We start from the raw sequence: 27,998 nt of genomic DNA on the forward strand, positions 1-27,998 counted from the left end.
CGGCGGCGGCGGCAAGATGGCGGCGCCCGGGGGCTCGGCGGGCGCCGCGGCGCTGAGGGCGCTGGTCCAGCAGTTCACCGCCATCACCGGTGGGTTCGGGGCGCGGGGCGCGCCGAGGCCGCCGAGCTTCCTCGGGAGGGTCCGGCCGGGCACCCACTGCCGGCGGGCCGGGGGCGGGAGGTGCGGGCCGAGGCGGAGCGGTTCCGGGCGCGCTGCCCCTGTCGCCAGAGCGCCACCCGCTGGGCGCCGGCGGTGCCGGGGCCTGTCCGCGGGCGCGCCCCGGGGCCGCCCAACGCGGCGGGGCTGCCCCGGGCCCGGCCCCGCTCCCTGCGCGGCGGAGAGCTCGCCTCCCTTCGAGCGGCGGTTCCTCTCGGTTGTCCCGGTGGCGCGGGTCCGTGTCCTGCTCCCTCCCTGCCTCTTCCCCTCCCTCCCGCCTGCGCTCCGCCCCGGGAGCCACTTCCCGCTCCTGCTGACGGCCGGCAGGGACCCGGGAGCTGAACCCCGAGCCCGCCTTTGGAAAAACAGAAATATCCTATAGCGCGGGCGACTTGCGGCGAATTGAGTTCGCAAACGCAGAGAGCAGGTCGCTTTTCCGTGGAAGTTCGCGTCAGGTGACAGCTCCTGCTTCAGGTTGTGTACTTGGAGCACTTGACCCACTTTGTGTTTAATCTGCTTCACCGTAGTTACCCCCTGGCTGATGGATTTGTATGTCAGGTACTGCAGGAGTGTTTAATAAGATGTATTAACTGTACAGGCAAAGAGAAGTGAAACTGCTTTAATTCGGTTGTCCAGACTAGCCCTGTTTCAGGTTGTGTCCCTGTACTTGGACACACTCAAATCCACAGCAGGATGTAAGCAGGGAAATTATTGATCTCTCAGCTATTCCTAAAGAATCTTTGTAGAGTAAACCCTTTGAACCAAAAGAACCCACAGCAAATATATTTTCAGTAATGTGTGCCTATGTGGGAGATATTTGCTAAAACCTGAACGAGATCAGGCAGAGCTGTGCTGGTTTCCTCTTCCTGACACCTTTTATGTTTAGACACGTTTTATGCTCAACATAAGAGAACCCCTCTGTGCTTTCAGAAATGGAAAAAAATAGCCTACTGGGCTTCACCCATCCACCATTAAGTGGAGTTTTGAAGTTTTGGTTTTCCCTGTAACAGAGTTGAAGGTTGTATCTGAAGGTTGTGTTGTCAGGGAGCTTGTCTGGCCGATGCTGGTGTGGTGTGACAGGTGCTCACACCTCAGTGCTTTGTGTTAGTAGCTTTTTCTACTCGGAGTTGTAAGTGTATGCAGTCACTCCTGTCTGTGGGGAAAAGGCTGAGGGAATACTCTCCAGCATGAGGGATGGGGAGAAATAGTCCTTGACGCTTTTCTTTGGTCCTGGTGGCAGAATTGTGTTTCTTTGGTGCTCTCATCCAGGAAAGTACTGCTAAGAGAGTGTAACTCCTGCATGTCTTCCTCAAGGAAATGATGGGATATCTGTGAAATTTGCTTTGAGACTTAACAAATATTTAGAATTTTCTGTTTTCCAGCACAAGGACTGAAAGCTTTGATATGCTGGCACTTTCCTCAGGAATGATGATGGACCAGTGAAGGCACTTTCTGTGTCAGTGTCTTTGTAAATAATAGCAGAGGGTTGAATTATCATTTTTCTTCCTGTTCTTGCAAATGAATGCCTTTGCATGACTCTACAGTGAGGTGTAGAGTGGTGTGTGTGTGTGTGTTCCAGGCTCACAGGTGTGGTTTCATTGCTACAGTTAACATTGAAAAGAGCTGAAAATGCCAAAAAATAGTTCGAGTGAAGAACCTGAACTTCTCATTGTTTTTTGGGATAGTTTTTATTTTGCACTTTCTTCAGCTCAGTTAAGGTCTTAAAATACAGCTGACTGTCATCCCAGCGTGCTTGTTGTGGCAGGTTGGGTGTTTTGGGAAACCAGTTCCCTCAGTCAGTTTGGCTTTCTCAGTGGTTTGATGTGCAGGTTATTTAGAACTGAGTGATCTCCACTGTTTCAAAGTGTATTCTTTGTTCAAACCAGAGCTTCTTGAGTCTTTCTCAGAAAATCTGGGAAACATCTGAGTATGTTTTGCCCAGACTGATGTTATCTGTGAGCCTGGTTTTGGGCAAAGTGTTTTCATCGTTTTGGTGACTTGCTGTGAACTTAGGAAGAATTACTACAGATCGCAAAGCTGCTCCCAGACTGGTTCAGCTGCATTTTACCACTCTTCCTCTCTACCAGCCTTTCCAAAGGAAAATAAGCTCTTTGGCAGTCCACCACCTATGGAGAAGGTGCTGTAAAGAATTGGGTTGCAAGAGAGCTGCTTCCCCTGAGGGAGCTTTTGCTGATGGGATGGTTTTTGAGGAGAAGTTGGGAGGTAGAGGCTCATCCTCTGAGGAAGGACTTACAGGTGATGTTAGGAACTGTTGCTTCATCTTGAACAGCAACATCAAGACTGGGATTAGTTGTACTTTAGGTGTTCAAAGCCAGTCTGGACAGGGCCTGAAGCAACCTGGGGTAGTGGAAGGTGTCCCTTCCCCTGTCAGGGGGTGGAACTGGATAAGCTTTAAGCTCCCTTCCAAGCCAAACCATTCCATGATTATGTGATTTGAATAAATGTTAGTCATTATACAAAGAATTCTGTAGACAAGTACTACTTTCTCCCTCTTGGCTGCTTTTTTTTCCCTTCTTACATAAACTGAGCTTCTGCTGGTTCGTTTTTGCTTTTCAGCAGAATCAGTAAATCAGGGTGTCTTTTCTTCCATCTCTAAATGTCTGTTACAAGTGCATAAAAAACTTTAGCAGCTGATTCAATATTCTTCCTGTTAAAATGTTAAGTCAGGTTTTCTTTTTTCTTTGTGTATGCCTGCTTGTGTTTGGAAAGTGCATGGAATCGTGGAATGGTTTGGCTCGGAAGGGGCCTTAAAGCTCATCTTGTTCTACCTGCTGTGATGGGCAGGGACACCTTCCACTATCCCAAGTTGCTCCAAGTCTATCCTTGGACACTTCAGGCATGGAGCAGCCACAGCTGCTCTGGGCACCCTGTGCCAGGGCCTCCCCACCCTCACAGGGAAGAACTTCTCCCCAAGATCCCATCTAATGCTGCCCTCTGGCAGTGGGAAGCCGTTCCCCCTTGTCCTATCCCTCCATCCCTTGTCCCCAGTCCCTCTCCAGCTCTCTTGGAGCCCCTTTAGACCCTGGAAGGGGCTCTAAGGTCTCCCCAGAACCTTCTCTTCTCCAGGTGAACACCCCCAGCTCTCCCAGCCTGGCTCCAGACCAGAGGGGCTTCAGCCCTCACAGCACCTTCGTGGTGTCCTCTGGACTCATTCCAACAGGTCCAAGTACCAGGAAAGTGTCAGACCTCTAGAAGAAAATCCAGATCATGCTGAAACCCCTCAGATGGTTTCCACTAGGTTTTCAGTTGCTGGCAGGAAGAAGCCTGGCAGTCCTGACTGCAAACATTCCCTTCCCCCTGAGCTCTGCATGTTTGTCTCCGTTCGCAGTTGTGCTTCGGGGATAAATGGCAGCTGATGAACTGTTCCTCCTAATTATTAATGCTTTGAGAGGGAAAGCTGTTGTGGGCGCTTCCAGTCAAAACGCTGTGATTTCCCTTTGGCATTCCAGGTGCCAGTGAAAGCGTGGGGAAGCATATGCTTGAAGCATGCAACAACAACCTGGAGATGGCTGTCACCATGTTCCTGGACGGAGGAGGGATAGCAGAGGAGCCCAGCACCAGCTCCGCCGCGGTGTCTGCTGTTCGCCCGCACCCCGAGTACGTACCCGGGAACACAGCTGTGCAAACCAGCCCGTCCTACCAATGTCACAGTGGAAAGCACAACGAATCAGGCACTTGTCACTTTGCACTCACAGCAATACACACTGCTTTGATCTTGTTAAATTGATTGCTCCAGCGTTGTTCTGGGTGTTCTGGCTTGTAGACCAGAAGTGAGTCTCTTGCGCATACTTCAGAATTTTTCTGTAGATTTCAGCCTGCTGTTTTTTACAAACAAAGCCTGAGTCATTAAAGTGGGGATCCAGTAAAAAGAGAGTCGTATTTTTAAATTGCTTCAGCAATCTTGCTTTACACTAATTTGCCAGTTAGAGAGTTCTGTTTGTTTGGTCCTTATAAATGAAGCCACCTTACTCCCATTTCATAGATTCATGAATTTCAGGTTGGAAAAGACTTCTAAGATCATCAGGGCCAGCCATCAACCCAGCACCACCACCACGTTCACCACTAACCCATGTCTCCACGTGCCACATCCACATGTTTTTTGAACACCTCCAGGGATGGTGACTCCACCACTGCCCTGGGCAGCCTGTGCCAGTGCTTTACAACCCTTTCTGTGAAGGTATTTGCCATAATATCTAACATAAACCTCCCCTGGCACAACTTGAGGCCGTTTTGTCTCATCCTGTCTCTTGTTACCTGGGAGAAGAGTGTGACTTGTGAGGGTTTTATTGTGGTGGTTTAGGCCAGGCCCTGTACACCAGTATGCAGAGGAATCAGCAACTTCAACACCTTCATCAGTCTCTCAAACATCAGATGCCTGTAAAGGGAAGAGAATTTCCACTTAAGCGTGGCAGAGAGTCTTGGTGTTGCCTATTAATGTGACTGCTTGGGATAAAGGGAATATCTTGAGAGGTATAAATCACATTCATTAAATATGGTAAATTAAACATAAGCCAGGCTTTTGTCCTTAGGAAAATCTTCCACTCCAGGAAAAAGACAACTAACTTACAGAGGAAAATCCTTGCCTCTCATACTTCCTGAAGCACATGTATAAATTTAAACAATTCTTTTATTGCTAACCTTTATAGCTGATGCGAGGTGCCTTCCTGCTTGAACCTTTGACAGGTAACAAAGTTAAAATAGCTATATAGGTTAGTGTTCTTATTTCTAGGCAACTTCTGACACATCAGTGACTTCACATTTTTCTTGGAATACTTTCTTTTTTATACTCAACATCCTCCAGGTGCTGATCAGCTTAGTGTTCCTCCTGGGATGAGAGAACAGTAAATGTGCAAATGGAGAGTAACTAGCTGCACAGAGCAATCAAAGCTGTGGAGTTAAGGGCAAGGTTAGTGCATCCTGCTGATGTGCCGAGGTACTTTTTGAAACCTGCACGGTCAAGAGCCGCAAAGTGCACACTTCACACCTTGGAAGTCTGAGAGAAGAGGGAGTTCAGAGACAGGCTGTAGCAATGGATGAACCCTTCTCCACACAGATCTGTGGGCCAGGTGACCACACCATTGTCACAGTGATGCTTGTGATTTCCTTTCTTCTCCTAATTGTGGTTTCAGATTATCTGTAAATCTCTGCAAGCATAACTGACTGTGCTGTTGACATGTGAGGGAGCCCAGCTAAGTAAGCTCCCTCACGTGTAAGCCAAGAACTGCATCAGAAAGGGGGAAAATGGCCATCTTGACCTTGTTTTCCTTCCTCTGGAAAAAAAAGAGGTGTGACTTTCAGGTGGAAGCAAAAAAGTTTTCTGACAGACAAAAGCTGGTAATAAGGAAGATAATATTTTTTTCTATGTAGCTAGCAAGGAAAGGAGGATGGCAAGTGGATTATTTGGCAGCTTTTGCTAAGTTTTTAGAAACTTTTCCAAGTTCTAACAAAGTTATTCAAGAAGAAAAAACATTTAAATAGTAGATGGACAAAGCCTGGGATTGAGTCACTCAGGGGTTTGCATAATCTTCTATCAAAGGTCATCCATGCCAGCACTTGAGTGCACAGGGTATCAGGTCCAGCAGCAGTGCCATGAGTGGGAACAGATGCTCCCTCGAGGTCCCACTTAATCCCAAACCTCTTCATTCTTTGCATTGGTACAGCAGCATCTTTAACTGGTTCAAGCTGCAGGAGCCTTGGAGCATAATGAGATGTGGTTTGTACAGTACTTGGAATATTATCGTCTCTCTGATATTTTCTTTGTTGTTTCCTCTCCTTTGATAGGGATGAAGTACGAGCTCCAATTCCTCAAAAGCAGGAAATCTTAGTAGAGCCTGAGCCCTTGTTTGGAGGTAGGCTTGTGTTCTTATTTTGTTTCTGGTTTTTTTTACCTTGAGATGAGCTAAGTGACAAAAAAAATCAAAACTTGCTGAATATGAGGAAGTAACACCAGTGGTATTGAAAACCTCACACAAGAGAGATGCTACATTCCCAGGAGTACTGATTTGCTAAATCTTGTTTCGTGATACTTTGTGAGCTGACAGCCAATTAACTTAATTAAGTATACATCTGCATTCTGGGGGCCCAGAACTGTGGGGTACTGCTGTGGAAATGTTTGAGGTGCTGAGATGGAAGATGCAGCCTTGGCTGATGAGTGAAAATGAAGAGGACAAATGCCTGCATCTCGAGGAAACGACAGATCAGAAAGAAGGGCTGAACCGTGTGGTTGCTCATAACCTTCTCCATTTCTCAAGCAGGAATTTAATTTGCTCTTTAAGCTGTGCCATGCAGCTCCTTTTCTTGTCTCTGTCCTTCTCATGTGGACCAGGCCATTTCTGGGTTGGCCTTTGCCATGTCAGATGGATTGAGAGCTTTGCCCTTTTCACCAAGGAAGGCCATGCGAGTGCTCATCACTGCAGTGGTCTCACACCCGTGGGAAATGCTCTTTTCTATCGTTTAGTTGCTGTATTAGAGAGGAGGAGGCCAGGCTTCAGGCTTAGCCCAGAACTGATTTTGTCTTGATTCTGTTTTCAGATCGGTGTTTAGCCAGGATGCACAAGCTGAGGGGTGGTTCAGAGGGCAGCACACAATGCCAGGCAATACAGGTGCACTCCACTTGCCTTTTTGCACTTAGCACAGACAGCAATATTAGCTTTTCTAGTTTTAGTCCTTGTTGCAATTTTTTTCCTGTCTGTTTTGGGAGCTGGAAAATTTCGACTCCTTTAATATGCTTCAGTCCCCAGACCCATCAGAATATGTTTATTCCTTAGAATATGAATCACTGAAATGGTCTAACTTAGCTTCCACTTCTGCATACTGATGTGAGATGCATAAAGTACCAAGTTTGAAATACACACCTAATTTGCATTTGGGCAAAAAGGGAATGACATACAAAGTGTCTGCTTTCGTTGAAGTGCTTTTGCAGTTCTGTGAGCTTCACTGATGTCACTTCATGTGATTCCCCTTGCTGCTGAAAGGCCACCTTGTCGGCAACAGTGATGCTGGACTTCGAAGGTCTCAGCCATCAGATGCAGTGACACAAAAACAAAGACATACTGTGTTTATCTAATCCTTGCACTTCCCATCCTACCTGGATTTTGGAAGTGAGGTGTTTAGCAGCAGAGGAGGGCAGTTCTGCAGCAGTAAATGTGCATCCAGAGGAAGATGCCCTGCCGATGCCTCTCTGAAAATGGAGGAGCTCTCTGCACTTTTTCCTGTGGCCCAACAGAGTTTTTGACAGAGATCTGTTGACTCCTGTGGGTTACCAGGATTAAGATCTACTGACCCTAGTGCTTGGCCTTCTTATACCTACCTGGTTACACACTGATCTCGGTCACACTGTCACTGACCACCACTGAGGTGACCTGGATCAGTGAAACCCTCCTGGCACTGTCTGATCCACCAATGCCACTTGTGTTTCTGGCACAGAGCAGCCTGACAAAGCAGCTGAACCTGAAGAGATAATTGGTCTCAGCTCTAGTCTTAGTGCAGGGGAGGTGGCAGTTTCTAAGGGACATACTGAAGTGATTGTATAAGCTCACGCTTTTTCCAGTTGAAGAGGTGACCGTGTATATTTGTGCCCTGCTGGATGCATGGATCCCATCATGCAGTATAAATGATCCTCCTGGACTGCTGAGAGCCTCTTCACCTGGGCTGCCAGGCTGGAGCTGAGCCTGGCAGGGACATGCTGCTTTTGCTGAAGTGGTCCTTCAGTTGCTATTCCAACTGAGTTTGAGTTGTTCTGAGGTTGGCTTTAGAGGGTTGTGCTTGTGCCTGAGCACTCAGGGTGAAGGAGATCTTACTCCCTGGAGCTGAGAGGTGTTGCTCCCCAGCACATTCCTTGTTCAGGCTTGCTTGCTTTTTCCATGATAGTCTGTATCATCACATTTCCACTGGGTATACTATGCATTTATCTTTAATTTGTTTATTATTTATTAATGTCTTGTAGCAATTGGGCTTTGAAAGTTCTGTCTTTCAGTTGATAGTAAAGGAGATAAGTAGCTGGAATAATCTTGGCAGGCAGTTGTGTTTTCCTTCCAAGTGCAGTGGTTGTGCTGTACCTTAGGATTTCAGTGGGACTTGGGGGTACTATTTCTGATACCTGCCTGGGCTGCAGTCTCTGTCCAGCTGCACATAATCAGTTCTGAAGGTTTCCTTGCAAACAGTGACGCAGGGTCTAATGGAAGAGTGTGGCTGTTGAGTCCAGCCAAGAAGTTTGGACAGGATCAGGATAAGAGTTTAGAAAAGAATAGAAATGCATTGCGGAAAAAACAAATGTGGGGTTTTTTTAATTAAAAACAATATTTTCTCATGGGGTTTAATCTTTTAAAGGTTTTCATCCACTTGAAGGCCTTAGGTAAAATCTTGACTGGAATTGTGACAAGGTGATGCTGTGACAGCACTGCCACTGCATGCTGAAGGGCCTTGGTGAGCCCATCAGACGGGGTTTTAAGCCTTTCTGTATTGTTGATACTGTTTTGTTTCTGGTCTAAGGTTTGCTGGAGGGAGGACATGTTAGGAAATGGAATTTACCAACCACCTACTGCCTATTTCCATCCATCTCCAGCCCTTCCTAATGACCTCTACTCCCACATCATCCCTGCTTCGGGTTCCTATTCTGTTTTCCTGCCCGTGTGATGGAAAGCACTAATATGTATTTATTTTGATAATATGCTTTTGAAATAATTCTTGAATTTTTTTTTAAGCTCCTAAAAGACGCAGACCTGCTCGCTCAATATTCGATGGCTTTCGGGATTTTCAGACAGAAACCAGTAAGTGTCTACAGATCAGTAAGCCTGATACTCTATTTTCTTCCTTTTAGTGCAAATAAGATGGAGAAATCATTCCTGTTGTAGGCTAGGACAGCGTTCAGTTGTTGAAACATTTTAAATTGCCTATTGTATAGCAAGGTACATTATTAGAAATATAGAATCATGATTATCACAGTATATTCTGTCTGCTTTGGCATGCTAAATACTGTCATGCTAATTCTCAAAAAACCTCTTTTTCTGCTCTACAGGGAACAAAAAAGGGGGAAGAATCTTAACACCCAAGTAGAAATTAAATTTATCCACTGAATATTTCTTGGCTAGGCAGTGGACATTCTGGCACCTGAATTCCATTTGAGTAGCCCTGAGGCTTCTTGGCCACACACGAGGCTCTCATGGCTTTAATTGCTGTTTGCCCGTGGCTGTTCATACACAGAATCTCCACATGCCAAAGCACTGGCTGTTATTTCATCCATGAAGTGTCACAGCATGGGATTCTGTGACAGCACAGCTCCAGGTGTTTCACAGCTGAGTTATGGCTGTTGTGCTGATGTTGCTGGAGTGTTCCAGAGGTGTAACCACAGAATCAGTAAGGTTGAAAAGGTCCTCTGAGACTGAGTCCAACCATTCCCCAGCACTGCTGAGGCCACCACTGCCCCACATCCCCAGGTGCCACATCCACACATCTGTTAAATCCCTGCAGGGATGGCGACTCCACTGCTGCCCTGGGCAGCTGTGCCAGGGCTGGACAACTCTTTCCATGAAGAAATTTTCCCTAATATCCAATCTCAGCTGCCCCTGGTGCAACCTGAGGCCATTTCCTCATCCTGTCACTGGTTACTGGGATCCATGGACCATGTTCTCACACAGTTAGGGGTTGGCTGCCAAACTGAAAATGTGTGTTGGTAGTTACTTTGCCCTGACAGGTTTGGTTAGGGTTTTCCAATAATGGTGAACACACCAAGTATTGAAATCACTGGCAGCTGTGTAAATGAAAATGCACCATGCACAGAATCAATACCCTTAAATTTTTTCTCACCATCTTCCAGCCTGGTCTAGCAGAAGGTGTTCCAGCCCATGGCAGGAGGGGGCTGAAGTGGGTGATCTTTAGGGTGTCTTCCAAACCATACCACCCTGTGATTCCACTCTTAAGACATTTAGAGATGCCCAACATGTGAGAGATACAGTGTGAGGGTTTATGGTGAGACTTTATCGTGCTTGTTGGCAGAACTTTACAGGTGGACATCACTGTCTGGAAAAGCAGCCCTGGCCATGAAATTCCAGATTATCTCCTGGCTCCTAGGGCTGCTCCACAGGGATGCTTTATTCCCTGTGTGTCTGCTCAGGCGTGGTTTTTATGCTTTGGACCATTGACAGCTCCTTCCACACTGGAAAATTTTTAGCCATGGGATAGTTATTGTTCATTTCAGCTGACCTGGTTCTGTAAAATACATCACATACCTGCTGTGGCTTACCTTTATTGTCCCTGGTCATGTCTGTGCAGGAAATGTATTCTGTATTATTTCAGATGGAATTGATATGCTTTAAAAGAAACATCCAAAGAGATTTCTCCATGTAAACTAAATCCGTTCGTTTCTTTCTTTCCCGTGGGATTGCCCCACAGTCAACTAATGGAAACACTGCAATAGAAATACTCCTTTTAAAAGTTATATTGCTACAGTCTAGCTCAGTTTCCCATTTAAAAGCATCACTGGGGACAAGTCACAGCTTTTTTTGGCTCATTTGTTTTCAAATACTGGTATGTGACCCCTCAGGTTTATTAAGACGTTGTTTAAAAGTGAAAGCACATGAGAAAGCTGAGGCAAAGGGGTTCTGCCCTTACACACCAGCTAATCTTGTTCTGTGGGGTCTAACCCTGTGACTCCATAAGAGAGATCCTAGGATTTGTGCTCATATTCCTCCCACTAACTGCTCTAGCCCTGTTCTCCCCACACCTCCTAGGAGCTCGAGGGAGTTTCACCCCAGAAGTTCTTTGTTTGAGCATTTAGCCAGTAATAAATCCCCCTTGTGAGTATGTTCAGTCTAATTCTGCTCCCTTTCCTCTTGGGGCTGTGCAGTCCGGCAGGAGCAGGAGCTCCGGAACGGAGGGGCAGTGGACAAGAAGCTGACCACGCTGGCAGACCTCTTCAGACCTCCCATTGACCTGATGCACAAAGGCAGCTTTGAAACGGTGAGGGCTCACATTTGGGTGCAGATCCTTATAGGGTGGCTTGGGAGGGTGTCAGGATGGATCCATGGCCGGACAGTCAGAAGGTTGCAAAAGATTGGGCAGTGATAAGTATTTGATGGACTGCATATGGGAATGTTGGTGACACATTGAAGGACTTCACTGATGATGGTGTCACCTGGAATGGGCCCACAAGGATCATCGAGTCCAACTCCTGACCATGCAGACCACGTTGTTCTATGTTTCAGTATCAGTGTGGCAAATCACACGTGGTGGGAGACTTCAGTGAGCAAGGGAGGCTGGTCAGGATGGGAAGATTGTGTCCCTTGAGCTGTCTCCATTAGAGGATACAGAGAAAGCTGGAGTAAGATTGCTTTGGATAAGTGAGGGAGGACTTTGCAAGGGGTAGTGTGGTTTGCAGCACAGCCCTGCTGAGAAGCTCAGGTGGAGTTAACACAGCTGAGTGGCTTCTGATACTTGAGTGAGTAAAAGTATTTGAATGCAGCTTTGCCATCAAGCCACAACTTCATCCTCAGTGGAGGTGTTGCTCTTGTATAAAATCACAGTGGTTGTCTTCTACTTCTGGTGGTGCTAGGGAAAGTATCCCAGAGATACAGGACACTGTCAGCTTTAAACAATCTCAGGTGTCACCTTCCCTGGCTGTGTAGGCATGTGTGGATCTATTCCTAAATTGTTATGATGGGGGTCAATGACTTAACTAATGATTACAGAACATGCAGATTGGTATATATTTTTAACTTTTGAGTCCATAATTTCCAGATATTCTTCAGAAACTCCAGTTACTACTGAGCTTTCTCCTGGTCATTTTTGAATAGATAAGATTGATGATGGTGATGATCATTATTGTTACTGCATGAGAATGCAAACTAATGATTAAATGGTGCAATACAGATGCTGGAGAACCGACTGCACAAGCTGAACAAAAATATTATTTACCTTGTTTTCATATGTGCCTTGACTGCTGTGCACAAGTACTAGAGCACTGCTGGAGAGTTTTGGTGAAACACTGTGTGCCTTTATGGAGTCTCCAGCTCTCATCCCATTACCCTCATCTCTTTTTTTATGCTTCCCAAGTCACCAGGGATCAGTTTCCTTGTCACTGATTGCTGTGTTCTGAGGGTGCCCTCCACAATCTCCTTAATAGAATTCCAGGTGTGAAAGGATGCTGGCAGAGAAGAGCAGTGTCCACCTTGGGAAGGAGCTTGGTGCAGTGGGAGTAGAGGGGCAGCCTGAAGCAGTTGATGCTCAGGTATCCCTGCCTTGTGATTTGTGGTGTAGGGTTTACTTTAAAACACATGTGTCAGGTTTTCAGCTGATGCTACTGCTGGGCCTGGGGTCCAGAGCTGTTGGTGAGACCAGCAAATGTGTGGTTAAAGGCACCAGTAAGGGGAATTCACGTGGCAACAACCAGCACTGCTCCAGGAACAGTCAGCAAGTGCCCTCTGAGCTCTGCTGTGGAATTTGAGATGGGTGCTTGTCTTTCCTTGGGTCTTGCTGGAAACGTATGGAGACTTGAGCAATGTTGATTGTGGCATCTGTCACAGTCAAAATAGTGTCAGAGAGTGACATAACTGACTGATGGATTTGTTTGTCCTAAAGTCTCTGCATTCTTATTCAGTCTGGAAAAAGAATTTTTAAAAAGGGGTGGGCTGGGGGTGGGGAAGGGGTTTGTATATACTCACCTTGCCCTGTTCTGTGCAGTACCTGCACTCTGAAGACCTGTATGCTTCCAGGTGTTGGCACTCACCTTGCTGTGTTCTTGTACAGTTCCTTGTCCCATGGGATACCCTTCATTTCACACTCATGCTCCTCAACTTCACTGCAGTACAGCTCTTCACCTTCTCACTGTGTTGACCATTTCCCCTTGCATTTTACCTTTTCTGACTGCACACTGCTCTACTGCTCTGCTGCTTCAGCCTGGGACGATGTCAGGCCTCAGTGACCACAGTCTCTCAAAATTCATCTCTGGCGAGCTGCTGTTGGCTTCTCCGTTCTCTGTATGCTGAGATAAATGTATATAAACCATATGATAAATCAGAGATGCTCATCACATTGCACAGTATCAAAGACTAAACACTGTCATTGTGATGCTCTTGTAGTTAAGCTTCGATCTAAGTGGGGTTTTCTTTCCAAGGTTGGGGTGTGCAGGAACACTCTGCCAGGGTTGAGCCATGTACATTTATCAGAGAATCATTTAGAATTCAGGGCTTCATTGGCAGGAGTGGTGACATCTTTGTCACTCATCAGCTGTTGCTGCTCTTTGGGTACCTTAAGGTTGGTTTTTGATAGTAAGTACATGTAATTATCTTTAGTCTTCCCCAAGAAACCTCATTTTTCTTCAGTTACAAAGAAGCTGCTACCAGTAAGGCCCAAATAATTGCTGTTTCATTTTAACTCAGTAATACTAGCTGTAGGAATAGGTGAGGTTAACTTCATGGCAGAAAAATTTTAAAGTGTTGACTGACATTGCTTTGGGTTTTTTTAACTTGCTGTATGTGAAAAAGCATTGTGCTTCACATGCAGAACAACTTATGATCACTGTACTTGTAGAGTTCAGGGTGTGATTGACTAAACTAGAGTTCCCCCATTAATGTGGGATCTGCTAGGAGTAAATCACTCAAGAAGAATAAATAAATTGCACACCAGACTTGTCTGATAGAGAACAGTGTGGTTTTGTTCTCATCTCAGACTGCTTCCAAGAACTACAGGTGTTCTCTCTTCATGCCTGTGATGTGAGAGATGATTGAATTTGGGGGCTACACACCAAATTGACTGAGTTTGCAGTTCTTGTTGCGGGAGGAGATGGTTCTGGTGTGTGCAGTTCTGTGCTCAACACTCAGTAGGGTTTCAGTGAAGTGACTGAATGTCATGTTGCAGAGTTTCAAGTCTGCCTGTATGATTTTTTTCCCCATTTAACAGTAACCTTTTCTAGCTGCTCCCTGGTTTACAGCTGAGACTGAGGGGGGTTTTTTGTTTCTACTTAACAAGCAGCAATAATTTGGATGCTGATCTGGTCACTGTATTCAAATGGAACAATTACCTGTGCATAAGGTGCTTCCAGCCTGGTTTGGGTCAGCACAGCTGCAGGTACAGCTGTGGCTCAGGAGTGGCTGGGTGCTGAAAGGATCTATGCCCTGCCCCAGGTAGGAAGGGGAAGTGTGGCCCACACAGGAGACTTCTTGTTTGATAGTGTCCTGCTCTGACTCCCTGTCAGCTGTTGTCTTCCACACTGAGTCACACACATGTCCAGAGGGTCACAAGGTGCTGGCTCCACTTCCTTCTTTTCTCTGCTGCCTTGAAAGGATTGCATTTCAACAAAACTGAGCCAGCACGAACCACCCCAGCATTTTTAAATCATGTTCAGAGAAGTCAAATGAGAGGAAAACTTATTTTTAGTAGTGCAAGAGTCAGAGTTACACAGGGAGATGCAGCACTGAGTGTAAACCAAGACTTGTCTCACAGATTGTCTCACCAGATCGCTGGTTTGCTGCCCTAAGTTGTAATGATGAAATATGTGACTGGGCAGAAAGGGTAAAGGCACGCTTAGGACAGATTGGGTTGGTTTGGGTTGGTTTTTGCATCTGGGCTCCACTGGCTCTGCTCTCAAAGAGTGGCTCTTCTATACTGCCCTATGTGTGGGCTCTGTAAATGCCTGGCACTGGCCTTTATACCTCAAGGAAGGAGGGGAATGGGAGAGCACTTGGTGTTGGAAACAGAGAATCTAAATCCATCCACTTTTGGGATACACAAGCCAGCTCTTGAGCCTTCCCTTGTTGTCTTGTCACTTACCAAAATGACCCACCCATATAATCTCTAAACCCGCAGTGTTTCTTCTTCCCACACTCTTGTCCTTCCACCCCCTCAGAAGAATCCCTGGAGCTGTGTAAGAGCAGAGCTCTGTGTGTGTGTGAGATAGCAGCAGTTTAACTGTGTCCTTTTAAATGTTAAACCCAAAGCTTGTTTTTAGAAGGAAGCTAAAAGTAGTTCCAAAATTCTGCCTGCTCTGCAGGTGAAAACTCAGTTTTGCAAGTTTTCTGTGTGGAATTTCCTGCTTGTATCCTTCCAAGGCCATTAGCTGGACAGAGGAGAGGCAGGACCAGAGGTTTTCATTAATATTGAAAGATACACAGAGCGAGGGTAGAAGAGCAAGATGCACTTCTCAGCTTTCTAATTACATTTTTCTGGGAGTGTTCTTTTATCAGACAGACTACATGAGAACACAGGACTAAGGCAATCCAACTGTCTTAAATAACATAAGGATTTTTGTTCCCTTTAAATTTGGGCAGTACCTCTAGGCCTCATCTCAAACTGATTTCTTTGAATTAATTCTCAAAATGCACAGTTAGCTCAAAACAAGTCCTTTAAATAGAAGCATGATGACTGTATTTAAGATCCTTGCCAGTTACTTAGGTGTCACCTGCCCCACTTTTCTCACCTGGTGACCAAATACTGGCTTCTGGCAGTGTAAATTAGTGGTAAGTAGTTAGTGTGAGGCCTCTTGTGAGAACAGGACTATTCCATGCTTCTACCTTCATTTTTTTTCCCTTTGAGTAATACAAGAGCTGCCTCTGCAGGGCACTTGGCCACACAGACTGACCTTGTAGGCTGAGATTCTTGCCTTGGTGAAGCTGAGTGTGTGGGTTTCACATCTGTCTGTTACACAGTGGGCAGGCAGACTCTTCCAGATTGCACTGGCTAAAATTCATCTCAAAGGTAAAAACTTTGGTTTGGGGAACAAAGTAGTGCCCAAACAGCAAAATAGTGCATAACATCCTGATTCCCCTGAATTTTTTGTCCTTTGAATTCCTTAACAGTAGATTACCAGCAGGATGGTGAGCATAACTTTTAAGGTTTTTTTTTTTTTTAAAGCAAAGAGAGTTCCTATGCCAGTTCCAGTCTTTCCAGGTGGTAAGAGCATTCCTGCTGTTGATCTAGCCCTCTTTTTTTCAACAGGTATGACAGTTCAGCGATCAGAATTACATTCTTGATCAAACTCCTACCATTAACTTGCAACCAAGCAATCAGACAGTGCCAGCTTTGTGACTCAAACCAGTAAGATTTCTTCCTGCGCCTTCCTTTCTCCCTCCCCACTTGCAGTCTGGATAAGCAGCATCAAAAAAGGATGCCTAATTCGGCAGTTGGACAGTCACAGAGTAACTCAAAACTTGGAGAGAAAAAGAAAACACGCAGAGAAGGGGTCCTGTTGAATCAATGCAAGTCCTCTGTCAATTATGCAACCTACTTAACTAGATGATCCATGGGTTTATCTTTAGACTGAGCAGGTCGTTGTTGTCAGATCAGTGGGACTGACTACACTTTTCCCTGAATAAATACTTTATTCAGCATCGCCATGTGTGTCCCCCCTCCGAGTTGCTTTTCCCACCTTGTGCTTGGCTTGTTGAAATCCAGCAGCTCTGTTCATCGATGTGATTCTGTAATTCAACCAGGCTCATTTAAAGCAGATCCTTCAGCCCTGCCTTCTGTTTTGTGGGTGCCTTTTCACTAGCTCTGTCCATCCTCCTCACTGTGAAGGGGTTTGGTGGAAGGTCTGGCAGTGGTAGAAGCCATCTCTGATCATTGCTGCCATCGGTGGTGTCTGGCCCTTCAGCCTGACCTAACCAAGCTCTTCCCTCTGCTTCCAGGCCAAGGAGTGTGGTCAGATGCAGAACAAATGGCTCATGATAAACATTCAGAACGTGCAAGATTTCGCCTGCCAGTGCCTCAACCGTGACGTCTGGAGCAACGAGGCTGTGAAGAACATCATCCGGGACCACTTCATTTTTTGGCAGGTGAGAAATTGCCTGGGGATGGATGTGTGGGTAACTTGCTGCCTAGGTAGATGGGACAGTGGGGAAAAAAAAAAAGGATTTCTTTGAAAAAGATGGAATTCTCTTGGCACATTTGCAGCAAAGGTGTATTTCATGGAGTGTATGTAGTTTGTGGATGGAGATTTAATTCATGGATATGCATTTGAAGGCATAAACTGCCTTTGCACTTGTGCAACAAGATGTTACCACGTAGCTTCTAATACATGGAGAGCTGGAGGTTTTCTTCCAGCTTGTCAGAGTTACTGAGAGCTCTGTGTACCATTTGCAGTTTGTACTGTAGAAGAGAGAAAAACTCTGGGCATTTTCAAGGTTCAGTTTGTTTGGGTTCCCTCTGCAGCCACTAACCTGCCCAATTTTGTAGGTGTACCATGACAGCGAGGAAGGACAGCGGTACATACAGTTTTATAAATTAGCAGACTTCCCTTATGTCTCCATCCTGGATCCCAGGACAGGTAAGACAAGTGGCAGCTGGTTACCTGGAGTTATCCCATGGGAAGGACTGACAGCTGTAGGCTGGAATACTTTCCGCTGCAGTTTGTGTTACGTTTGGCTTAAGAATCTCTTCGAGACCCGAAGGACTGACTCAGCATGTTCCCAGAGGAACTAAGGGAATAAAACACCCAAAAATTGCAGAAATTCTGTGTATTTGAAGCTTAAGCAAGTATTTTGCTTAGAAAGTGAAAATAGTTCCATCTGGTAGAAAAACTCTGAATTCTTTTTTTTAAATCTTTCAAAAGCTTCTTGAAGTCATGTGATGAATAACTGCAATATTTGTAAGCACTACGTGAATCTGCTTTCTGCTCCTCCCACAGAGCTTTGTGAGGCTCAGCAATGACTTTTTAAATTGCATCTTAATTTTGAAATTAAGTCCAATTCAAGTTTTTGTTTTGTTTTGCTTGTTTTATTACCTGAACAATCAAACTTCTCCCTCTCCCTCCAGCTCTTTTTTAAAGGTGTTGCTTTTTCTTTTGTATCCAACAGCTTCTTTTATTGTCTTATAATGCAGCTGTCTGGTTATATAATGCTGGTCTGGTCTCCTGCTTCTAAGGACTGAAGTGATAGTGTCTGTGATCTGTGATCAGAGCTGAGATCTCTTTGTAGCTGACTTAAACCACCCAAAAATACATCTATTTTTTAATGTTGCAGCTGAAGTTAGGATACTCTCCTTAGCACTTTACTTCTGGGAACAAATGCTGTTTGCCAAGGGTTAGAATCAGTTATGCAAGAATGGAGAAATGCTTCTTCATAAACTCAGTGGTTTGGTGATTATTCACTTGGAGGCCAAATTCACCATTCTGTGCTCACGTTCCCATGGATAGAAAAGAAAAAAATGGAAATAAACTGGGTCTATATCTATGTCTGTCCCTGTTCAAGGGAGTGGAAGGAGGAAGCTCCATAATCATCAGCTGGTAGCCTGTGGGAAGCTGCAGTTCCTCAAACAGGGACTCTTGAAGCAGTGAGTTGGTGTGTTTGACCACTAAACTGCAGTGTTTTGCTGAAATTTTGTTTGAGACCAACTTCTGTGATGCCACCTTTTGTTCCCTAGGCCAGAAGCTTGTGGAGTGGCATCAGTTAGATGTGACTTCTTTCTTGGACCAAGTGACCGGCTTCCTGAGTGAGCATGGCCAGCTGGACGGCCATTCCAGCAGCCCTCCCCAGAAATGCTCCCGCTCAGTAAGTGTGGGGCTCTTTGGGAGACACCTGAAGGAACACCTGTGCTTACCCAGCTCTCCCAATTTCCCTCACAGACTCCATGAGTTAGTGCAAGGGCACACAAAAATACAGCGTGCCAGGGAATGCCTTCTCCCAGGGTCACTGCTTGTGCTTTCAGCACTTGGTTTGGATTTAGCAGGCATAGTGTGAAAGGAAAATGGATTACTCCATGCAGAACTCCAGGGAGAAGCAATTCAGTAATTACAGCATGCCTGGCTTTCCCTGCTGTGTGTTCCTGACAGGTTTAGTGGCTTCCCTTCTGGAAGACTGATGTCCTCTTGGTTTCAGTACATATTTGAAGGCAGTTGTGATGTATGTGTGTTGTCTGCATCCCACAGGAGAGTCTCATCGATGCCAGTGAGGACAGCCAGCTGGAAGCTGCCATCAGAGCCTCGCTCCAGGAGACACATTTTGATTCCTCGCAGGCCAAGCAGGAGAGCCGGTCGGACGAGGAGTCGGAGTCGGAGCTTTTTTCTGGAAGCGAAGAGTTTATTTCTGTTTGCGGATCCGAGGAGGAGGAGGAGTCGGAGATTCCAGCCAAGCTGAGGAAGTCTCCACACAAGGACTTGGGGTATAAAAAAGAGGAGAGCCGGAGGCCTCAGCCTGAGCCCTCTGCAAGGACTGAGCCTGGGACAGCATCAAACCACAGAGTCCTGCCCTGCATCGATGCAGGGGCACTGGAGGAGTCACCTGACAAGCCTGAAAGTACGTTCCGGGGCCTCGACGTGAATGGTAAGTGCTCGCTTTTTATGGCTTTTGTTGTGGCTTTTTTGCCTGAAACCGTTTATAGGCTGCCAAGCCTGGTTTCATCCCTTCTTTTAAAAACCCCTTCTGATTTCCTGCCTCCTTGCCAGCAGACGTGTGAGTGATTCACCAGCAGCACCCCTTTGGCACAGCAGTGCCCCAGCTTCAGAGCCCTCTTGGTCCCTGAGCTCATGTCTTGCCCAGGAGTAAGGTCCACGCTGGTGTAACTCAGGTGCAGTGTGCTCTGGGCACGCTGGCTGCTGTCAGTCACTGCTTCTTTGGAAGAGTCCTGAGCCTGATGTGTTTATTTTAAGCATTGAGGTAGAAATTTATCTCCACAGACTGGATCTTTGTGTTTGTCTCCAGTCCCTCACCCTGCTGTGCTGTCCCACCTAAAATCTACACAGGAGTTCAGCTGCTCTGTTGTTAACTTGTAGTGACTTCCTTTGTGTAGGACCAAAGGCACAGCTGATGCTGAGGTATCCAGATGGAAAGAGGGAACAAGTTTCACTGCCTGAACAAGCTAAACTTCTGGTGAGTGGAGTTAACGGGAATCCTTGTCTGAGCACAGGAAAGCCAAAACTGGAGAATTTCTGTACCTGGGCTGGCAGTGTTCAAGTCAGGTCTAGTGGGACAGGTGTATCCAGGGAGTGCTTGCCCTGTCATTCCTCTGTGTTCCACGTCATTCCTCTCTGATAACTACTGCCTCTGTGTGTCTCCATTGCAGCTTGGGTTTTGTGCACACTCCAGTGTCTTCCTTAATCCCCACACTGCTCATTGCCATTCTGAAATGGCTCTTAAATGGCTTTTGCATTAATCGTTAATTACCATAAAATTACCTCTCAGCTTTCTCACTTCTGGGGCTTTGTTTCTAAAAGTAGTTGGTTCCCATGGTAAAATCAAAGGCAAAAGTCTTCATTCTCATTCTCCATCTCTCCCATCATACTTCCACCCTCCCTTCAGGAGTCCCAAAACAAATTTATTACAATATTACTTAATTACTGTGCCTCAGGTTTGCGTCTCAACTGTGCTTTGGGCTCCTTACCTTGGAGAAGTCCATGTGAATGGCATTTCCATCAAAATTTTGCAGGTGCTTACCTGGAAGCAGAGTATAAAGAGGTCACTGTGTTGCTGTTTGCCATGAGGTTTCAGGGGACAGTGGCCAGTTAAGCTCATTAAAATGTAATCAATCTAATAGCTGGAGCCATAGGGGAGGCAAAAGCACACCTCACAGAAGGATTTTGTGTAGATTTGGGAGAAAAGGGTGCTATCTCTTACAGAAATGAGTCAGCAGCTCTAGGAATGTACAGTATCCTCTGCTCATGTTCTCATCCTTGACTCTCCTGCTTGAAAGTGAAAGGAAAAAAAAGCTTGACTGCTTTCTGAATGCAGCTTGTTCAGTAAATTTGCATGTATTGTTAAACATGTAGCACTTTGGAATACTTAAGCAATTCAATCCGGCAGTACATAAGTGTAATACTGAAATACCCCTGATAATCCTGACTTTTGGTTTGACTTTTGGTTTGGCTTCTTTTACGGACTGTGGAAGTGAAAGGAAATTTATCTCAGCATATGATTTCCCTTCTGCTCTACAGTCAGCAGAGGAATTTAGCTGTGTCAAGGCTTGTGGGTAAAGACATCTTTTAGTTGCAGAGCTGAACAGGCAGCATTTGTGCTCATCTCATCTCATGTGATCTTCTGGAGCCTTTCAGTCTGATTCAGATTGAGTCTCAGGTGTTTCTTTGTGGGCATCATTTCCATAGTGATTTTTTTAACTCAGTAGCTTCCATTTTAAAGCTGGCCAGAACTAGCAAAAGAAATTGCTTAAGGAGACAGTTGCACTTTCAGGAGTTTTAACTGATGGTGCTCCCCAACACTGGTTTTAAAAATGCTTTATTTTTAATTGTTGTGTTGTTATTGATGAAGCACTGGCTTCTTTACACACCTTATTTCCAAGAGGTGCTTATGCTTCCAATATTACCATGATGCTCTTTCTTCCCCTCAAGCAAAAAAAAAAAAAGGCAAAGGCAACACTGCCTCACTGTCTTTTTATGGAAGGAGGTGCTCACTGTGTGCAAATTAAGTTGACTTTACTCTGTTCAGCAGCTCAGCCCTTCCTCCACATCCTGAATACCTTTGGTTTGCCAGGTGTTTAAGGTGTGCAGGAAAGACTGGCCTGTGAAGGGACAGGGAGGGATGTGGGCAGGAAAGTTGACTGAAATATTTAAATTCAGTGGTTTGTAAAGGAATTTTGATCATCTTTGTTGCTGTGATTTGCTGTGAGTTACTGGCATAAGTTGCCACCAAAACAATGTGAACAGTATTGATAGGACCCCCCACTGTTTTTCACACTTTGTTTTATTACATACAAATTATCTTTCCTTCCTCTCTTACAAAAGCTACAACTCCTCCTTCTGCCCACATCTTGCTCTGTTTCTGTGCCCTCTTTTCTTCTGCCAATCCCCACCTCTCTGCCCCTCTCTGTTTGTGCTTTAGGTTCTCATCTGCTGTGTTTCCTGGTGAGCTTAAGAAATCTCTCTTGCCACAGCACAGACACGGGCTCTTCCTGACATGGCTTGGGGTGTGAGGCTGGTACCCCTCATCCCAATGCTCTGTATCCTGCCCCAGTTGCTTCTGTAGGCAGAGAAGCCAGTGAATTGAAAAGATCTTTAAAAAACTAAAATCAAACAACCCCAAACTCTCCAACTTTTTGAAGAAAAGAAAAAAAAAAGAGTAAAAGTACTGCATTTATTTTGGTCAGTGCTACCTCACAAAAGTGCTTCTTTGGTGGCCTTTAGCTTTAGGGTAGGGACACCATCCGATAAACAAATGAGGAGGCTTCTATTTTGGGGTATTTCAGGCTTTTTTTTCAGATTCTGTTTCACTGAGACTTGAATGTGTGGTGTGGAATTCAGCTGTCTTGCATTAATGCACTAGTATGTTTAGTTTTATGTGTAGTTTACCTTATGTGTAAAGCATCAGTTTAGGTAAGGAATGACTGGTAACTAGTTTTTGTGATTAACCATACCCATGTGTGGGCCAAATTAGATGTTAAAGTAAAAGAGGGTCTGTGAGTTTAAAAATCTTTAAAAAGATTTTAAAATCTTCTTTGCCCGTGATTGCAAACTTCCTTTTTAAAGGAAAAACGGGATTTTGTGGTTTTTACATTCTGAATTCTGTGACACTTGTGACATTCTGTGACACCTTCCTTCCTCTGCAGGCGCTGGTGAAACACGTCCAGTCGAAAGGATACCCCAACGAACGCTTTGAACTGCTCACCAACTTCCCTCGGAGGAAGCTCTCCCACCTGGACTATGAGATCACGTTACAGGAGGCAGGCCTGTGTCCTCAAGAGACTGTCTTTGTGCAGGAAAGGAATTAGCACTGTGGCCTGAGTTCTCCCAGCCTTCCTCCCTCTCCTCTTTGCCTGGGACAAGAGTCGTTAAATATGCAGTTAAGGGTCATGGGATTGCAGTGCTGGAATCAGGCAGCTGACTGGCCCTTCCTTCTCCCTCCTCCTCTCTCTCCCTCCCTTCTCCCGCTCTAGTGACCAAATGAGAGTGCTCAGAGTTTTATTTTCTTCCACAGCTGCAGAGAGCATTGGGAAGAACATCTTTCCTCTGCTTTCCTGGAATAAAGTAAAACAGTGATCTGTGTATCCAGCACGCTGGAGCTTGGAGTGGCCATAATACACAAACCCTTCTCGCTGCTATTCTTAAATCTGTTTTGTTTAATTTATTTTTGAAAAGAACGTGTGGTAAGGCACTGATGCATCTCTCTGTAAGGAGAGATCATAACCTTCAGGACACTCTTTCCTTTGTTTGGATTCCCTACACAAAAGGTCTCCATTAACCTTCCAGCCTTCTCTTATCCAGGGCTCTGGTTTCGGAAAGGAGTTGGATTGAGCCGTGGTAAAATACTCTGCCCCACCTCATTCAAAGGCTTCTAGATTGCCTGCATGTTTTCCTCCTGCTTTAAATTGCCAGTGGACATAGTAAAAAAAACAGCCAACCCCCCAAAAAGACAACTGTGCTCCATATGGGATTGACTGCTTGGCCCAGAGGCAAAGCTGTGAGTCCAGTGCTGGAGCAGAACCAGCTCCTTCATGGGAGTGGGTGAGTTTTCCATGTTCTCTTCCAGCATCCTCAAAGTGTCTCCTTAACTTGCTCTCAGGATTTTGCGAATGACAAGGGTACTCTAAAGGCTTTGGATTCTCTGAAAACACCTGCCACAGAGTACCTGACAGTCAGTTGGCTTTTTTTCCTTGGCACAGTGGTTGGTTTTGAGTTGGTTTTTGGTTGGCTTTGCAGGCATTTTACAGCACTGACTGCATTGAGCATCAGTTAATGCTTCATAAAACACTTCCCAGCCTGGTGGCTTGAATTCCCTGGGACGATTTTTATTCTGTTTCCATGTTCATCCACTGTCACTTATCTCTAAATTTGGAGGGCTGCATGGAAAGCTGCTCCTTGGTGCAGGCTTTCCTTTCAGCTCTGGAAGCTTGGCACCAGAAGTCAGTGCCCAGGTTTTCCTCCAGTGTGTTCTCTAGCCATGGAGCTGCAGGTCAGTTGGTGTTTCAGCAGCTGTTCCAGTGGGACAGGAGTTAACTAGCACAGCCCTCAGCAGAGTGTGGTGGATTTGTGTATTTACAGCTAAAAACTCAGTTTAATGTGCTCTTCAGTCACTGAGGAGAAAGGCACGTGAGACCTGGCATCACTGCTGACTTTTTCTGCCACTCTCAGATGATTGTCCTTGTTAAAGACTTCAGTAGTCAGAAATTTACATATTCCATATTTTGCCTTTGATTTCATCTGTACTTTGGAACCTTTAAATGCAAGAAATCACAGAAAATGTCTTGCATTCCCCATGGAAACTTCAGCTCACAGCTGTCTCCTGCTCATAATTGAGGTTTGGCATGTAATCATGCAATTGTATAAATTGATTTCCCTTTCTGCTGCAGGATGTAGTGTCAGGAAAGCAGAATCTCATCTCAGTTTCCTGATCAGTGGTTGATGTGACACCAGATGTCATCTTTGGTTTGTAAAGACACCCTGGTGTGGAGGCTGCTCCCAGCATGGGGAAGGGGGGGGGGAGTCTTGTGTTTGGCCTGTGAAGCAGCAGTGGCACTTGTAGACTGAAGGATCCTTTAGTTCCTGGATATCCAGATTCCTAACTCGCATTTCCACGTAGACCTAAAGCTTCCTGAAGCAGCTCCAGCTGTCTGGTTGGAATAACAAGTCCCAGGTGTGGTTTATTGGCAGCTTCCCTCCCCTGCCCCTCCCGGGCCTCCTCCTGTATGTGGGGCTGGGTTGAGCCCTGTGATGAGACCAGGATTTGCTCAAACAGGGGAAAGAAGAATGGGAAGCTGAACATTGACATTGAAAACTGCATTTTCTTGTAGTTTGTTCTGTTCCAGGAAACTGTGATCCTGGGTTGAGGGCTTTTTTTTTTTGTTTGTTTCTGTCTCACAGTGTGGTTTTTCTATCACTTTTCTTTTGCTTTGCTTTGAGGGCAAGAGACAGAGAAAAGAATTTTTAAGGAATATGTATCCCTGCATGTGGCTCTTCTCTTTGTTCATTCCTCCCTCTCTCCTTCCCAACCCAAACCAGCCCAGTGCTGTGACACACATCAGCTATGCTGTGGGGGCTGAAAGCTGATGAGAAACTACACCAACCAGGACAGAACCTCTTCAGCTCTTCATCCCTTTGGAGGAATGTGTTTTGCTGGCCTGAGGAATATGGAAAACATGAATCAAGTCCTGCCTGGGACAGCTCATAGCAGTGAAGGTGATGGCTGGTTGGGCACTGTTTAAGGAGCCTTTAAACAGTCACTTCTAGATGTGAAATCTGAAGCTCAAATTGCCTTTGCTGGAAAAAATGTGTTAGATTGGATTGGGAAATACATGGTGAACTATGAAGGACAAAGGAAACCAATCCTTCAAAGGCTGTGGTTTGTGGCTTCCTGTGGGTGTCACTTGGTCAGGATTTGCATGTGGTGTTGCAAGCACTGGTGGGGTTGGAGGAGCAGCAGTGCATGTAGGCAGTAGGGATTCTTCTGAGTGCAGAACTGGTCAGGGCTCTCGTGTTTGAAGCTGGAGCTCCTTGCTGCTGGTGGAGATGTTCCCTTTGCCTGTGCTCTTCATCCAGCACAGCTTCATTTTGGGATGTAATGTCCAGCAGTCCCAGTCACAGCCACAATTCTGGAACAGCAGGTGGAACAAGCACTGGCTTTCCCTGCCAGGTGCTGCTGACACATTTACTTCCCATTTCAGAGGCCCACAGAAGAATTTTGGATCTTTCTGATGCTACCTGCTCTTAAGTCAGGCTGGTTGACCAGCTTCAACCTCACAGCATTCCCCATGGACCTAAAAAGGGCAGGTAAAGGCTGGGCCAAACATTTCTGGCCATACTTGTGTTATTTTCTTTAGGCTTTGAGCTAAGGTCTGCAATTTTTACCATTTCTGACATTCATGGACTGCAGTGCGTTGCTTTTCCTGGTGAATCAGCTCAGTTAACACCACCAGTCTTAGAGAGATGTCCACTATGTGCAGGTAGCTTGTAAAATACAGCTGCCTGTAAAAGGCATCCAAAGGTACCATTATTCCTAAGTAGATCTAAACAGGAATTTTCCATCCGCTCTCCGCTGAGATCCCTGACCTTCTCCTCACTGTCAGGGGGAAGTGACACCTCTCCTTTGTCCAGCTTGTGTTTCACAGGGTCCACGTCCTTCAGAGCCAATTTGTACACTCAGCTTGCCCTGGGACTGGTGCTGTGGTTTGTACCTTTGCAGAAACTGGGTTTGGTGCAGGTTTCAGTAACTCAGCCTCTTTGCTGAGTTTCAAATTCCTGTGCTGGGTCTGGAGCAACAAGGGCTACATTAAAACCACTTTTCTTTTGGGGGCAGGGCAGCATTTGGGCTGTTGGTCAGGTAGCAAATGCTGCAGAGATGCTTGAAATGTGATGGTTTTTCAGTAAACCCCATAAAAATGAACTATGAATGCAGGGACCTGTGTAGGAATGTCCGTGTGAATGGGAAGAGCTCTGTCGTTTCAGGGCCTTATCACTTCATTTTTATTCCTTTTTAGTTTGTATTAAATGTCAGTGCTTTCTTCTGGTTTAATCCCTGTTTAGTGAAGTTGATATTCTGGTGTTCCAAGAGGAGAAGGGGTGGCAGAGATGTGCTTTAGGTGGGTGAAGTGCTTGCTGTCCCTTAAGGACTGGCTGTGCCTTGTCTGGCTGTTCCCATAGACTCAAATCCAGCCTCTGCTCTCCCTCACCCTTTCTGTTTATTTATTTTCACGAGAGATTTTCTATAAACAGAGCAGCTCCTGTCTCAAAGACAAAACAGACTGATGCTGAGCCCTGTGCTGGCTGTGCTCTCAGGAGGACCCACGGGCCTGTTTGGCTTTGGAGCTGGTGAGGTTAATGGATGCCCTTTCTGGGATGATTTTTATTCCCATCTCTTTGTGTCTGTGCACTCCCAACAAACAGAGCCATATGTATTTACACACGCAGGGGTTTAGTCAGAGACTGCTGCCCCTGACAGCAGTGCCTCAACCTGCCTCGGGTTATCCACTGTGTTCCATGGGCACCTTGGGAGTGAGGGCAGAAATTCGGGATTTGGGCGCTGTCTCTGATGGCTGGGGGTGTCTGCAGTGCAGAGAAAAGTCACTTTGTAACTGCTTGTGAAATGGTGCCCGAACTGAAGCTGTGTGGAGCAGGGGATGAGGTGCTATTTTATAGACCAGATTTATACGAAAAACAGCTGGGTGAAACTCAACTCAGAGACACCAGACTTTAGGACAGATGATTTTTTAAAAATGAGGCTGTCTCCTGGAGCTGGGGAACATCCAGTTTCTAAGGGACAGCTTTTCACAATGGCCACTTTCTTCAATGATGGCAACTTCATGTGGGAGGAGGGAGAGGATTAATTTGAAAGTTTTCAGCTCACTGTGCTGGGAGGGACCAAACTCAAGGAAACCTCTGATCTATATACACAACTGCTGCATTTTTTATAAATATATGTAAATGTCCTATTGTAATATTTGATCCTGGAAATAAAACAAACTGTTTTCAGTAGCTTCCTTCAGCTCTTGGTTTTTTTGTGGTTGGGGTCTATTTGTTGGTTTAGTTCTAATGAAAGTCTGTCCCTGTGTTATCTGGGGAGTTCCTGAGTTTCTCCTTAAGGATACTGGGGTAGAAGGATAAGGAACTGTTGATGACAGCACTGCCCAAGAAAGCTTCAGGCTGTTCTAGACGATACAAAATCTTGAAGTGAGACAAACTTACAGGACCTTGACAGGAAAAATGCCCATATGAAAACTAATAACTAGAGGCAGGGCTAGGATTTGCCATCCTTCCCAATGAAAGAGCAGAGAAAATGGGGCTCTCTATTCTGAACTGTCAGCATCCTCCTGGTGCAGGTGTTGTTGAGGCAGAGCCTCTGACTTCTGCAGTTGTCTTTGGGCTCCTTGGGATGTTCCTGCTGTGGCCTCGCATGAAATGGCGATGAGCAGAGCCCCTTCGGGACAAGGCAGGTGCAGCAGAGAAACAGAAATTAAGA

The 27,998-nt window shown here is 45.8% G+C and overlaps 1 protein-coding gene across 2 annotated transcripts; it reads left to right on the plus strand.

Moving 5' to 3' along the window:
* On the plus strand, nt 1-27,514 carry UBXN7 (UBX domain protein 7). Of its 2 annotated transcripts, none has more exons than XM_048314463.1 (11): nt 1-89; nt 3,627-3,774; nt 5,959-6,026; nt 8,880-8,945; nt 11,021-11,133; nt 16,794-16,940; nt 17,341-17,431; nt 18,526-18,653; nt 19,031-19,424; nt 19,891-19,970; nt 22,657-27,514. In XM_048314463.1, the coding sequence occupies exons 1-11, from the start codon at nt 17-19 to the stop codon at nt 22,816-22,818; spliced, it is 1,470 nt and encodes a 489-aa protein (XP_048170420.1). In that variant the 5' UTR covers nt 1-16; the 3' UTR covers nt 22,819-27,514. The 2 variants fall into 2 exon arrangements, with proteins under 2 accessions (XP_048170420.1, XP_048170421.1); XM_048314464.1 differs by lacking the exon at nt 1-89 and adding an exon at nt 508-611.
* The last annotated feature ends 484 nt before the right edge of the window (nt 27,515-27,998 follow it).

The sequence above is a fragment of the Corvus hawaiiensis genome, chromosome 10 (genome assembly GCF_020740725.1).
Source record: "Corvus hawaiiensis isolate bCorHaw1 chromosome 10, bCorHaw1.pri.cur, whole genome shotgun sequence".
Taxonomy (NCBI): Eukaryota; Metazoa; Chordata; class Aves; order Passeriformes; family Corvidae; genus Corvus; species Corvus hawaiiensis.

Coding starts and splice junctions, on each gene's coding strand:
- UBXN7 (XM_048314463.1), top strand. CDS start 17: ATGGCGGCGCCCGGGGGCTCGGCGGGCGCCGCGGCGCTGAGGGCGCTG. Junction 90..3,626: donor GCAGTTCACCGCCATCACCG/GTGGGTTCGGGG, acceptor TTGGCATTCCAG/GTGCCAGTGAAAGCGTGGGG. Junction 18,654..19,030: donor CCCAGAAATGCTCCCGCTCA/GTAAGTGTGGGG, acceptor TGCATCCCACAG/GAGAGTCTCATCGATGCCAG.